This window comes from Anopheles funestus, chromosome X (genome assembly GCF_943734845.2).
Source record: "Anopheles funestus chromosome X, idAnoFuneDA-416_04, whole genome shotgun sequence".
In the NCBI taxonomy this organism is placed as follows: domain Eukaryota; kingdom Metazoa; phylum Arthropoda; class Insecta; order Diptera; family Culicidae; genus Anopheles; species Anopheles funestus.
This window is the reverse complement of record NC_064597.1, coordinates 11,781,619-11,793,787: the sequence shown is the minus strand read 5'-3', so window position 1 is coordinate 11,793,787 and position 12,169 is coordinate 11,781,619. Positions and strand designations below refer to the sequence as shown.

At 42.1% G+C, this 12,169-nt stretch overlaps 1 protein-coding gene and 1 long non-coding RNA gene across 2 annotated transcripts in view; one reads left to right on the top strand and one right to left on the bottom strand.

Moving 5' to 3' along the window:
* Positions 1–592: 592 nt before the first annotated feature.
* LOC125768892 (uncharacterized) overlaps positions 593–12,169 on the bottom strand; it is a 30,021-nt gene continuing 18,444 nt past the window's right edge. Inside the window, exons 4-9 of the mRNA XM_049437236.1 lie at positions 10,481–11,409; positions 9,551–10,024; positions 7,992–8,063; positions 2,272–2,441; positions 1,677–1,861; positions 593–1,317 (exon numbers count right to left, since the gene is read on the bottom strand). Coding sequence (XP_049293193.1) covers positions 1,283–1,317; positions 1,677–1,861; positions 2,272–2,441; positions 7,992–8,063; positions 9,551–10,024; positions 10,481–11,409 — 1,865 coding nt within the window. The 3' untranslated portion in view covers positions 593–1,282. The remainder of the gene's footprint in view (positions 1,318–1,676; positions 1,862–2,271; positions 2,442–7,991; positions 8,064–9,550; positions 10,025–10,480; positions 11,410–12,169) is intronic.
* The window catches only part of LOC125774699 (uncharacterized), a 239,462-nt gene continuing 233,710 nt past the window's right edge, over positions 6,418–12,169 (top strand). Inside the window, exon 1 of the long non-coding RNA XR_007421102.1 lies at positions 6,418–6,593. This is a non-coding gene — a long non-coding RNA (uncharacterized LOC125774699). The remainder of the gene's footprint in view (positions 6,594–12,169) is intronic.

The following is a 12,169-nucleotide window of genomic DNA, read 5'->3' as shown; positions in this document are numbered from 1 at the left end:
TACATCTCACATTACCGTCCACTCCACCGTCGTTTCGTTTCTTATTCGCGTCCAAAAAACAAAAAAAAACAACCAAACAAACAAAAATTCGGGTCACTTAATGCCTTCAAGCAAATCCGGTTTATTCTTTTATCCTTTTTTGTGCTTTTTCTTATTTTTTATGGACAAAACAATGAACCGGCTTCGTTCCAAACCGAAGCTACGGCGCTGCCCGGAGAAAATGTTAGACATTGATTTCACCTCAATCATTATTACACATCTAAACGGCTACGTGAGACAGCTACATTACGACTACCGGCGAATAGAAACGGAGCGTTTACTCCACAAAAATAGGGATCATCGTTAAAAAGGGTCACTGCCGACCGGCGGTGAAACGATCAAACATTCTGCTGGACGTGGGTGCAAGGATACACCTATCCGCAGTATTAGCTGACGCAGTCGGTGCGGATGGGATTTCTGCAGCTCTTGGTCCTTGTGCGTGTGTCGCGGTATGCACGGTAAGCGATCTTGAAGCGACACGTTAGCAACTCCCGACGGAGTCATTTCCCTTTTTTCGCTTGTTTTCCTTTTTTTGTTGTTTTGCTTTATTTTGCTCCTCCTGTTAGTAGCTGCTGTATTCCTTACGAGTAACGCTCGCTATCACAACCGCCTGCAGTCTTTGAGTAGTTAGCCGAGGTGGGCTTTGACCACGTGATACGCAAACGAAACGAATCGTCATCCGGGTCCGTCTCGATAATCTGTGAACGAGAAGTGTGGAACAGGTTTTTCTTCCTACAGCGAAGGCCCAAAGAAATGTTAGCGGGAGACCGTATAAGGATATAAACTGTTAGCACCACTTTATTCAGCTCGTTTTGTCTTGCCGGTTGCATAGTTTAGGGCGCTCGGTCGAAGAAACTTGAAGCTAATTGCCCTGAACGTGTATGCAAATTGCATAACTGTGTTTTGCAGTTTGCATCACTTTAGGCACTTGACTGAAGTTTACAAAATCAATGTACGGATTTGTTGTACACCAGATTTGTTTGCCGTTTTTAGTACTTCGTTTGACCAGATTCTGGCAATATGATCAAGTGGATGCTGCTCCTGGTGCTAATCATTAATTTTAAGTGCAAATACTACTTTAAGTTGCTCAAACGCAGGCTTAAAGCGCTTTAACGGTAACGCAGATTGCCTACATTTAGGCGCTAGAAGCTCGGTAAAGGATATATTACTTACCTGTGCGATTCTCGCACTGCTGATCGAATTTACGATCGAAACGGAGCTGTTCACGTGATCGGAACCGGTGCTAAACCCGATCCTCGGATTCCAGAATCAATATCTCTGCACAGAACCCGTAAAAAGAGAGAGAGAGAAAGAGAGGGAGAGAAACAATAGTAAAGAAGAAGAAACACCTTGAAACCAGTACCGAGGAACGGAATGCCGTGACGTGCTGGCCGCCCGCTCCTTTTAGCCCTGCCTTTCCTCTTCCTCCCGGCACACTTTCCTCTTCCCATTGCCCTCCTGGCAATCCCTTCCTCCCCCCCCCCCCCTACCCCCGCTTAAATCCTTTTCTCCCAATTCTCCTCACCCTCTTCACCCAGAATTATGGCCCAATATACGCTCGCGCAATGCCACTGGTCCGGATCGGTGTCCGTGGGATCGGCGGAGTGCAATGGACGGTAACGGGCTTGGACACTTACCGGATCGCTGTACGAGTCCGCGCCCGACGTAGACCAGGGAATCGTTACCGGACATGTCGGAATTGTTGCGCTCCGCACCGGACTGGTTGATGGTGTTCTGACGTAGATAGGCGGCAGTCTTCGACTCCACCCCGTCCATTGCGCCATTCTTCGACGTGCAGCAGAAACAGCAGCAGAGTGGCATGCTGGCATTGGCAAACACACAGTACACAGTACATGTCAAACATCGACAGTCGAGAATGAAAGGGAGTATAGCAGTAGTAGGGATAAATGAGAAAGTGGAAGAGAGAGAGAGAAAGAAAATAGAGTGAGATAGAAAGAGACAGAGAGAGAGATGTGCGTGAGAACGTGAAAGAGGCGGGGATCGCAAATAGTAACGCAGTCTCCAGTAGTTGAAGCTGCTATGGTGGCCCACGGAGAGGTGTAGGGATAATAAGGAAGAGAAGGCATGCCAAGAGGGTAATGTAGATGATATATATCGAGTGTGTGTGTGTGCGTGTATGTGCGGCCCACTGAAGGTGTGCAAATCCGAATTCTGAGGCTGATGACGAGCGAGCGGCACTGTCACCGACATCGTCAACACCTGCTTACTTACCGATTACGATAGCAGCTAAAGATGCCGAGGAATGCCTGCCGGAAGCGTCTGTTCATGAAGCAGTACGTGATGGGATTGCAACAGGAGCTGATGTACGCCATCAGCTGCACCAGGGCGATGCCGCTGCTATTAACGTACTGGTAGACGAACGATGGTGAATACAGATAGACCTGCGGTTTGTGGAGAATGGTAAGCATTGTGGAACCGAAGCGGCGTACAGGTTTAGCTCATATCGTAAGACGCGTACACACGTACGCACGGTACGCCTTCGAACTATGATTGCAGCTTTTACAAGGGGTATTATTTTTCATCTCCCATCCAGCGGGGAAACCTACATTTTACTGACATTAGACGAAAGCCAGCAAAGTTCCAGCGTGCCCCGTTACATGCAGAACCTTGGGCATGTGTGTATGGATTTATAGTCCCCCAACTTCAACTATGAACCAGCAGCCGTAACACAGCTGTAGAACATGGCATCTACACGGGAAAGCTTCATTTAAAGGTCCCGCATTACTTCCCGTGCGGTAGCGTTTCACGCGTCAATCATCCCTTTTGGAAGGTGATGCTGGTAATGCCAGCAGAAGGAAACAATAAAAGTAACAATAAATAACAGCAATCCGTATTTTCACAGCTTTAGCCTATTACTCTTTTCCGTTCTTTATTTTTTCGCTCCATATTTTTTCTTCGCCGACTTACGAAAAATATAACCTTCCGACCGGAGCTCCCATTTCCGGCCCGTACCAGCGATGTCACCCAGAATTCCAGCGTACTGAAATCACTGTAATGAAGTATTTATGAAATATTGCACTCAACAAGTATTCGATCAATCTTTCCATACCGAGAGCACGGGACTGGGCCCCCCAAAAACCCTGCGTCTTATGGTACCGATTTGACAGTGTTTCATGTTCTCTTCCTTCCGTTTTTGTTGTTTGTGTGGCCAGGAAGAATTTGATGCGCGACCATAAAGATTCATTACCGGGCCATTCCTGGCCCACGGGTAGAATGGGTTTCGGGCTTTTTTTTGGGGTAAACCTCATAAAATCATACCCTTCATCTCGACCAGAAGTTAAACCCATGTACGTGGGACGATAAAAGCATTCTTCTTCGGGGAGGGATGCTTTTATTATTTTTGTTGTTTAATAGCATATTCCCCAACAAAAAAACAAAAGGACGTGGGTGTACGTTGTGGATGGAACGGATCTAAAAACGGAAATGGTGTATGAATGTTGGTGAAGAAAACCTTTTCTTCTAGCCACGGCACACTCGCCAACATGGTTTGATGGAAAAGAGGTCCTTTTTTAAGTAATTCATTGAAAAATGATCGAATCACCGTCGCTTTAAAGTGTACAGCGTACAACAGCATCTCCAGCGTCTGCAGCAGCACAAGTAGAAGCAATAGAATCTGGGGCATAACACTGTTTTGTGACTATTTAGTGCAAAGAAATTGTGTTTAAAAGGACAGCTGATCAGTTGATTCTATTTCTTTTGCTGATACTGCTTGAAGTGCTGAAGCTGTCGTTGACATTGCATCTTAAGACGCTAAATAACGCATTCAACACTTGTGTATGACCAGGATAACATATTATAATCTGGTTTATGTGCTGATAATTACATTTACATTGCTTTTTATTTAAAATACATTTCTACTACAAACTATACGAAGCAGTTGACGTTTGAAGTTGAAGTAAACAGTCTCTGATCTAAACGTCAAACAACGAGTTCAAATGCTGGAGATGACATTTGCTAAGATGCAACCTCTTTCGTTTGTAGACAGCGAGCATCAACATTAAAGCCATCATTGTGAACGCTAACGCCGGATGGTGCGTGTGTGAGAGTACGAAAATTTGCATTAAGTGTACTAAGTTTGAAAATTCGATGCATTTTTTGTGCAATGCATTTTGTCAAAGAGTTGTTGTGTTTTATGTTATTAAAAAGTGTTTATTTGCATACATTTTTCATGCCATAAATGTGGATTTGATCGAGAGGAGGGAAGAGATGTCCTCTCTCACGGAGGAGCGTAGTGTGTGCGAAAGAATGAGAGAAATTGCGTGACAGCCGCGTCGCCAATTACAGTTGTGTAGGTGTGCCGTATTAACGCAAGCGGAAGAGATAATGATCGTGAGATAAGGAGAAATTGCGATCAGTAGCGATCGGGCAGCAGTACGCATAAGTAATGAAAAAAAGCTTTCGGTACAACGCGGTTTTACACTTTTTTTGGTGCCAAAAAGTGGCGTCCTTTGGTGTCGAGGATTTTATTACGTTCAAAGAATGTTTATTAACAACAATTTGTGTGTTAAAACAGTGAAGATTTGTTTGGCATGTGCATAAATGGCTTGTGTCAGCGTCACCTCTCGTGTTAGTGCAAGTGTAAGTGGAAGAAGAAGGCCATTGTTTCAAAGAAAAATGGCCCCAAAATCACAAACTGTTTTATCTTCTAAAAGCAAATGCAAAATTTTAAATGCTCATTGCATTTTAAAACCATGTGAGTTTTCTTTTGCATGTAAAAGACTGTACAAAGCTCGAAAAAACGATTGAACAAAGTGAAAAATGCTATGTGCAGGTGTAACGAGGTAGCGCGTTTGTCTCTTTTGACCTGTTTGAACTCTTGACGCTTCACAAGACATCAATGCCGGACTGTTCTATCCATCAAGGCTCCGCTACCGGTATCGTGTTGGTAGTGGTGAAGCGATAACACGATTTGTTCTCGCTTTCGCTTACCTGCACAGGCAGGTGCTTGCGTTCTTATTACTACGTTCTAAGTTATCATTGTGTGTGAGAGCGAAGGAATTTTAAAATCAGTGCGTGTTACTATGCGTGTAAACACTAAACATTGCAAATTATTTGCTGTTGTGTTTGTGTGGTGTATTTTGCCATCGAGTTTTATCATAAAACCATGGTATAAACGAGCTTGACTAATTCAAAAAAATTTGAAAAAAAATTGTAATTAAAAAAAACTTTATGAACATGTTGTGAAAAGTGTACAGAAAAAATTGTTAGTGTTGATTGTTTTTTAAGTGAAAAAATGTTATAAAAGTGAGTTTCTGTTTTTTAAATGTGTTTAAAAGTGTTTATTAAAAATGTGGCCATTGTAGGCAGTTTTAAATGTGTTGTTTAAAAATGTGTTTTAAATATGCCAAAGAGCACTAAAATTTGTATGTGTTTTTTGTGTGAAAAAAAAGTTATGTTTATTTTGCAATGAGAATGAGAATTTATTTTTCAATGTGAAATCGTGTTTTTTTTAAATGTAGCCATTGTAGGCTGTTTTAAATTTAAATGTGTATTAAATTTGCCAAAGCGCATTGAAGTTTGTGTGTGAAAAAAAGAAGAAAAAGTCTTCCAAAGTAAATGATTTCCGCTGTTTTGTGGAAGTAAAGCATCCTCCGTATAAATTATCGTTTACCCAGGTAAGTAAACCACATTTCATCAGATATATAATATATAGAAATATATTTACTAAAATCAATAGAAAATATAATAAATATAACTATTCCGCCTAAGACCTCCAAGGGGCTTAATTCGCCACTGCATGGGTTGGGAAAAACTTAGCTCTCTCTCTCTTGTTGGCTTTAACAACATCTAAGGTCACGCCGGTCATTTCTGGTTTACTAGACTTATTTTTACCACATAACCGGATAGTCAGTCCTTGCTCCGGTGGGACGGTCCGCATGGGATTTGATCCCCCGTCCTGCCGTGAAGAGTAGAGAATGTGCAAAGTGGGTAAGAGTGAGATAGTGAGTTGAAACGTTGTAGTTTCGTTCACTCACCACGAGGAGTTTTAGTGACTCTTTTTTCACTTACTCACTCAGGAGTATAAGCATGTAGTCGAGTTGCAAAACGAGTAAATATGTGAGTTGAAACGAACATGTGCTTTAGAAATTAGCCTTGGGAAATTTTCAAATGTTGAATATTTATTTTATTTTTTTTCATATTTAATATTATTTTTTATTTTTTTTTATTTAAAGCATCATATAAGTGAAAAGAAACTTATTTCAACCAATTGGCATAAAAAAAATCAATTTAATTTTTTTGCAAAATTTCCCAAAAAAAACGTAAGGGGTAAGCCTTATGAAATTTTCGAGTTGAAATTTTTTTTTCAATTTTTTCCGATTTTTTATTCTTTTTTTAGTTTAAAGCATTATTTGAGTGAAAAGAAACATATTGCAACAAATTCCCATTAAAATATATCACATTTTTCAATATTGCTAAATTGTTCAGAAACAGGGTATGGAACATGGTTCCTCGAATATCTTCTGGCACAGACATCTGAGGGCATGGCCGTCCAAGAAGAAAATGTAGCCATTGGTGCCATCTATCGACCACAGGTTAAAGATTGGCGATCCGTTGGATACCGACCGAGTTATAGACAAAATTTGGTGCAAAAATGAGCTTTATGAAATTTTCTAATATTTTTAATTAATTAAATAATTTTTTAATTTTTTTATATTTTTTTATTCTGTTTTTTATTTAAAGCATTATTTGAGTGAAAACAAACTTTTTTTAACCAATTGGCATTAAAATAAATCAATTTCATTTTTTTTGCAAAATTTCTCAAAAAAATCGTAAGGGGTAAGCCTTATGAAATTTTCAAATTTTTATAATTTTTTATATTTTTCAATAATTTTTTATTTTATTTATTTTTATTTAAAGTATTATTTGAGTAAAAAGAAACTTATTTCAATCAATCGGCAATAAAATAAATCATTTTTAAAAATTTTGCAAAATTTCTCAAAAAAAGGTAAGGCTATAATAGCCTTACAAAATTTTCAAATTTTTAGAATTTTTTTTATTATTTTTTATTCTGTTTTTTAAAGCATTATTTGAGTGAAAAGATACGTATTTCAACAAATTCGCATTAAAATATATCACATTTATAAATTTTGCTAAATTACTCAAAGTTTCAACTCACTTGCACATTTTCGTTTCAACTCACGTATCTACTCTTTTTGCAACCCGACTCACCACGGCTACATGCTTACACTCATGAGTGAATAACATGACCGAACCTTAACTTATACGTTTATGCAGGTTTTTTTATGACTCCGAAATGAGTCGTTTAAACGAGCTGACTCCTAATAACGATTCATTCGCTCTGAGTTGATTCACTAAAAAGAGTTGTTGTTCTCAACTCTAGTGAGGACCGGCGCCGTTTTTCACATACACCACCGGGCCGCCCTAAATTCTTCAAATAAAGGATCTCTTCCCTAAATCCTTTAAATTGCACACATTCACACATATGTACAATCATGTTCTTGGAACTATATAAAATGGACGAAATGAAGCGAATGATGCATAAAACATTGATCAAATTTATTTACCAGAAAACGGACCATTTTGCCACCGTTATGCCCCCGTCTACGGTAGCAGGGTTTACGGTTGATTGAGTTTCAATGATGCCGACTATCGGGCAACACGCCACCACATACACGCTGGCTGGTGTTGCCCCGAAACGTTGTGCGTAATGCCGTTAACGACGGTGAACGGTGGTAATTCAATTTACTCTCCTAAAGCACCGGCAGTATCCCGGGGCAACCCAAGCTACCTTCAACAAAACCGATAACACTCATTAGCGTGCTGCGGTGCGGAGTGCTAAACAGCGCTCCCAACATTCTACCAACGGTTCTCGAGGTTCTTTGGGGCGGTGGGAGGATCCGAAAAATCACATCAGGGTTTGCGTGCGCGTGTGCGTTTGTGGCTGTGACAGAGGAAATTAATTCACCTACCGTGTTGAGGATGTGTAACGGTGCCCAGCAAACAAAGAACTCGACGATTATCACGAACAGCATCCGAATAACCTTGCAGGTGGTGCGCGTGCCATCGATTGATTGATGTGGAGCCGAATAGAGTAGTGTGGTAAGAAGGGAAGAAACATATGGCCTTTTGAATGGTGTCGTTAAATGTAGTTGTCGGAAGATAAATGTGAGACGATAAATGCTACGGCTTGTATAACATCGTTGCGCTTAGGAGCACCAATGTCTATTAAAACATGGTTTTAGTGAATTTAAATCTACAGGCATCCCTCGAGTTACGACTTTATTTGAGACCGAAAAAAGAGATCGAAGCAAGGCGTAAGTCGAAATCGTCGTAAGTCGAGAATATATCGTTTATAACCATACGTAGAGAATCGAAAGCTTTATTCAAATATTCTAGAGGAAAAAATAATCTATAAAAAGGAAATAATCTATAAAAAGGAAAAAATAATCGTTTTGAATAGTATATTAATTAATCTTTTCAATATCTAATCAATATTTCCTCAAAATATGTATCGAGAATTTATAAGTTTATTTCAACAATTTAGTTTTTATGGTCAGTGAAGACCATGATTTTCTCACTGACTGACACAAAACTTCACAAAACTGACAATTTGAGCAAAATAACAACTGTCAACTGTCAAAATCCAAATCGTCGTATCTCGAGGGGGTCGTAGCTCGGGGGACGCCTGTTCATCACTTTACAGAAAAAAAACACTGTTCTAATTGTAGTAAAGTTGTTTATAGCAAAGTCTTTATAGCAAAATCCAAATGTACTAAAATGGCGCTCATTCGTGTTTTTACCCCGCCCCTTTGCCGTCAAAGTTTACTTTAAAAGCATAATCAATTTAGTAAGTACATTAAACACAACTGTGTTGCCTTGCTGAGTGATGCCTGTAGAAATCCACTTTGTACATTGGACCGTATCTTGCCGGTGGGACGGTCCCATTGTGCGCGCTCCCAAGAACTGTTGACTAGGACCCTGAAGCCAAAATCCCCCTTTTGTGCTGGAACTTCAGTACTTCCAGTACTAGCATTTTGTGAGTGCTGTGCTGTGCGTGTGTAGGTGTGTTTGTAGATTTGCAAACCCTCTGTTGTATGTGTTGTTTGTGTTTAGCGATACCGGGTTTTGGGGCTAGTTGACAAATGAACCTTCCGGGAGCACCGTCTCGGAATGTATCGTAAACTCAGTAAAAGTCGTTTAACGACTTTCTGGCGCACATATTGCTCCCGCATGTTGTCCGTAGTTTTATTTCTTGCACACAAGCACATCCGACTTCAAACAAAAAATAAAAAAAAACCCGCCTTAAAAGTCACTCCAAAAACCGATCAGAACGCAAAACGTGATGGTGAGTTTTTGGCATATATGGATGGCTTCCAGAGTTACTGCATATTGCATGATTTCCTCTGATTGTGCCGGTTAGTTCCCGGATGTTTCCTAAAGTGGATCGTTAAACATCGATTGAAGAAACAAACAGCAAACGAGCAAAACTACGATATTGCCGTTTTGCTCCTGCCCCCGATATCCTTACCTTCTTCTTCGCCTCGATGCTCTTGTCCATGTACGTGGAGCGGATGGCGTGTCGCGAAAACTGATAGCTCGGATCCGGCTTAAGGGTGGTATCGTCGCCGGTCACGGTAGTGGTGGTTGGGTTGACCGTCGGCAGGGTGGCACTAGCACCGAGGGTGGTGTTGGTGGTGCCGCTACCAGTGCCCGGCAGCATCCCACCATCAATGCCCGGTTCGAGCGTACCCGGCTCACCGGTGCTCAGTACGATCTCGTGCTTCGCATCCTGCTGCGTACTCTTCACGATGGTGGTCGGCATCCGGTGATGGTGGTGATGGTGATAACCGTGCCCATGATGGCAATGATGGTGGTACGGATGCTGCTGATGAGCGGGTGTTTCATCAAACTTCGTTTCCGCCAGCTCCGGCAAACCTTCCGGCGAGGTACTGCTGAGATGATATCGATGATTCCGGCAGAGTCCACCGTGCTGGTGCTGCTGCTGCTAAGGACGGGCGACACAAATGTATATGCCGTGCGTTAGCCACACACGGGCGATAGTGTTGTGAAGCATGTGGAAAAACCACATTTACAATCGTACAATTACGTCACTTTTACCACAGCCAACACGTTCGCTTTCCGACAGCTGAAAACCTTCCCACATGCAAAGTTGGGGTTTTTTTTGTTGCATAGCGTAACGGACATGGTTCTAGGGGTGGTTTGTTGGGTGACGTACAGATAGCTCGTGTCATGATAGAAACAAAGTTATCCGTAAGCGTCCTCAACAGCAAAGTATTAACATTGGCGCGGGAAGAAGTCTGCTCCCCCAAGGCCTTTTGCCGCAACACGCCATCTTAATAGTATTTTAGAACTATTATTTGAGTAACAATCTCTTCAATAGCATCCATTTCGTCCCGCAACACGCGAAGGCCTCGAAGGGTAGTGAAATGTGTCTTACCTTGGCAAAGAAATGGCGAAAGCCTCGAAGACGACCGGTTCGGCACTCGCAACTAACGCCACCACAGTAGAGACCACCCGCCGTCCGGTCCGTGCTCGATCCACCCGCACCATTGCTGCCGTTGTTGCTACCATTAGTCACATTACTGCTGCACGGGTTGCCGCTGGTACCGGCTCCATTAGTAGCGGTGAGACCGCCACAACTTCCACCACCGTTACCACTGCTAAAGTTGCCTTTGCCGATCGTATTGTTGTTACTGGCGAAGTTTACAACGGCTGTTGACGCTTTGAAGGGTCCCTTTTTAAGACTCGATGTTAGTACGAATCCGGTCTCGTGTCGTTTCCCGGTACCGGTACCGCACACCTTTAACGGTTTACCCGTGTCAAGGCCGGTCGCCGTGCTCGCACCGGGTCCGCCGGTAGGATGTGTATGTTGTTCGCCACCGGCAGTACCGGTCACACCCGGACCGGTGCCAACCGCAGGTCCACCGGTACCGACACAACCACCCGACGGACCCGTACCGCCCGTACCGAGCTTGCTCGTTTGCTGGTACAGCGAGGAATGTTTAATTTCATGCCGAAGACCCCGCCACAGCTTCGACACGATCATCGAGTAGGCGAAGCCCATCGTCAGCAGTGGCAGAAACAGCAAACCGACATCATGAAACAGCACGTACGCTTTCTCCCACACGCGGTCCGGCCACACCTCGCGACATTTCATCTGACCGGTGGTGCGTCCGACTGGCTGAAGACGCTGCACATAGCACAGCGGCGAGTTGGCCAGAAAGCTCACCGTCCAGACGAGCCCGATCATTTTGTAGGCGTGAAATTGAGTCTGCCAGCGGCGCGACGAAAGTGGCCGACAGATGGCAAAATAGCGCTCGAGCGAGATAGCTACCAGTGTCCACACCGCTACAGAAACGGATACAGCTGTAAAAGAGTAAATGAGACAAAAGTTTATTCTAGTGATGGAAGGGAAAGTGTATAATAAACAGATTAAAAGTCAGCTGCTAGTAAGTTGGAAACTATTAAACATTCTCTATGGATATATTAATAGAATAGTTTTACAAATCATAGAACAGTTTTGTAAAAGTTTCACAATATGGATGTAAATTAACAATTCAAGCGCAGTAGAAAACATTATGTTGTTTTTTTATGTTGTTTTTATTATAAATACATATATCTGCCATTTAGGCTAAACAATGATCCTAATTATAAACTTAGAACTAATACAAAAAATTAATACTAAAAATTAACAATAAAAATTAACAATACTAACGTAAACTCAAAGCGGAAGTGAAGGAAAAGGATAAAACAAGAGACAAGGATAACGTTAAGATACATGAGGGGTGTTTAAAACACGAGTACGAAAGGAAGCAAGTGAGGAGTTAAAATCATAATCGTCGTAGAATCGGTTGAACCACCTGAAGCATGAAAGGAGCGGATCGTTGTGGCAATAAAGCGTCTGTCGAGTTTCTAATGCCAAAGGATCACGAGGACGGAGGGAACGGGAGGGAACATATAAACATACAGAAGCAAGCAATTCCGGAGCATCAGTAGAACCTCTCAGTAAGCCACCAATGAAACAAGCTTGGGCCAAGTGACGTCTCAAAGTTAAAGACTCCAGCCCAAACAGAAGACATCGTGTCTCATATGTCGGAAGAGAAGAAGAACCAAACAATCGTCTATA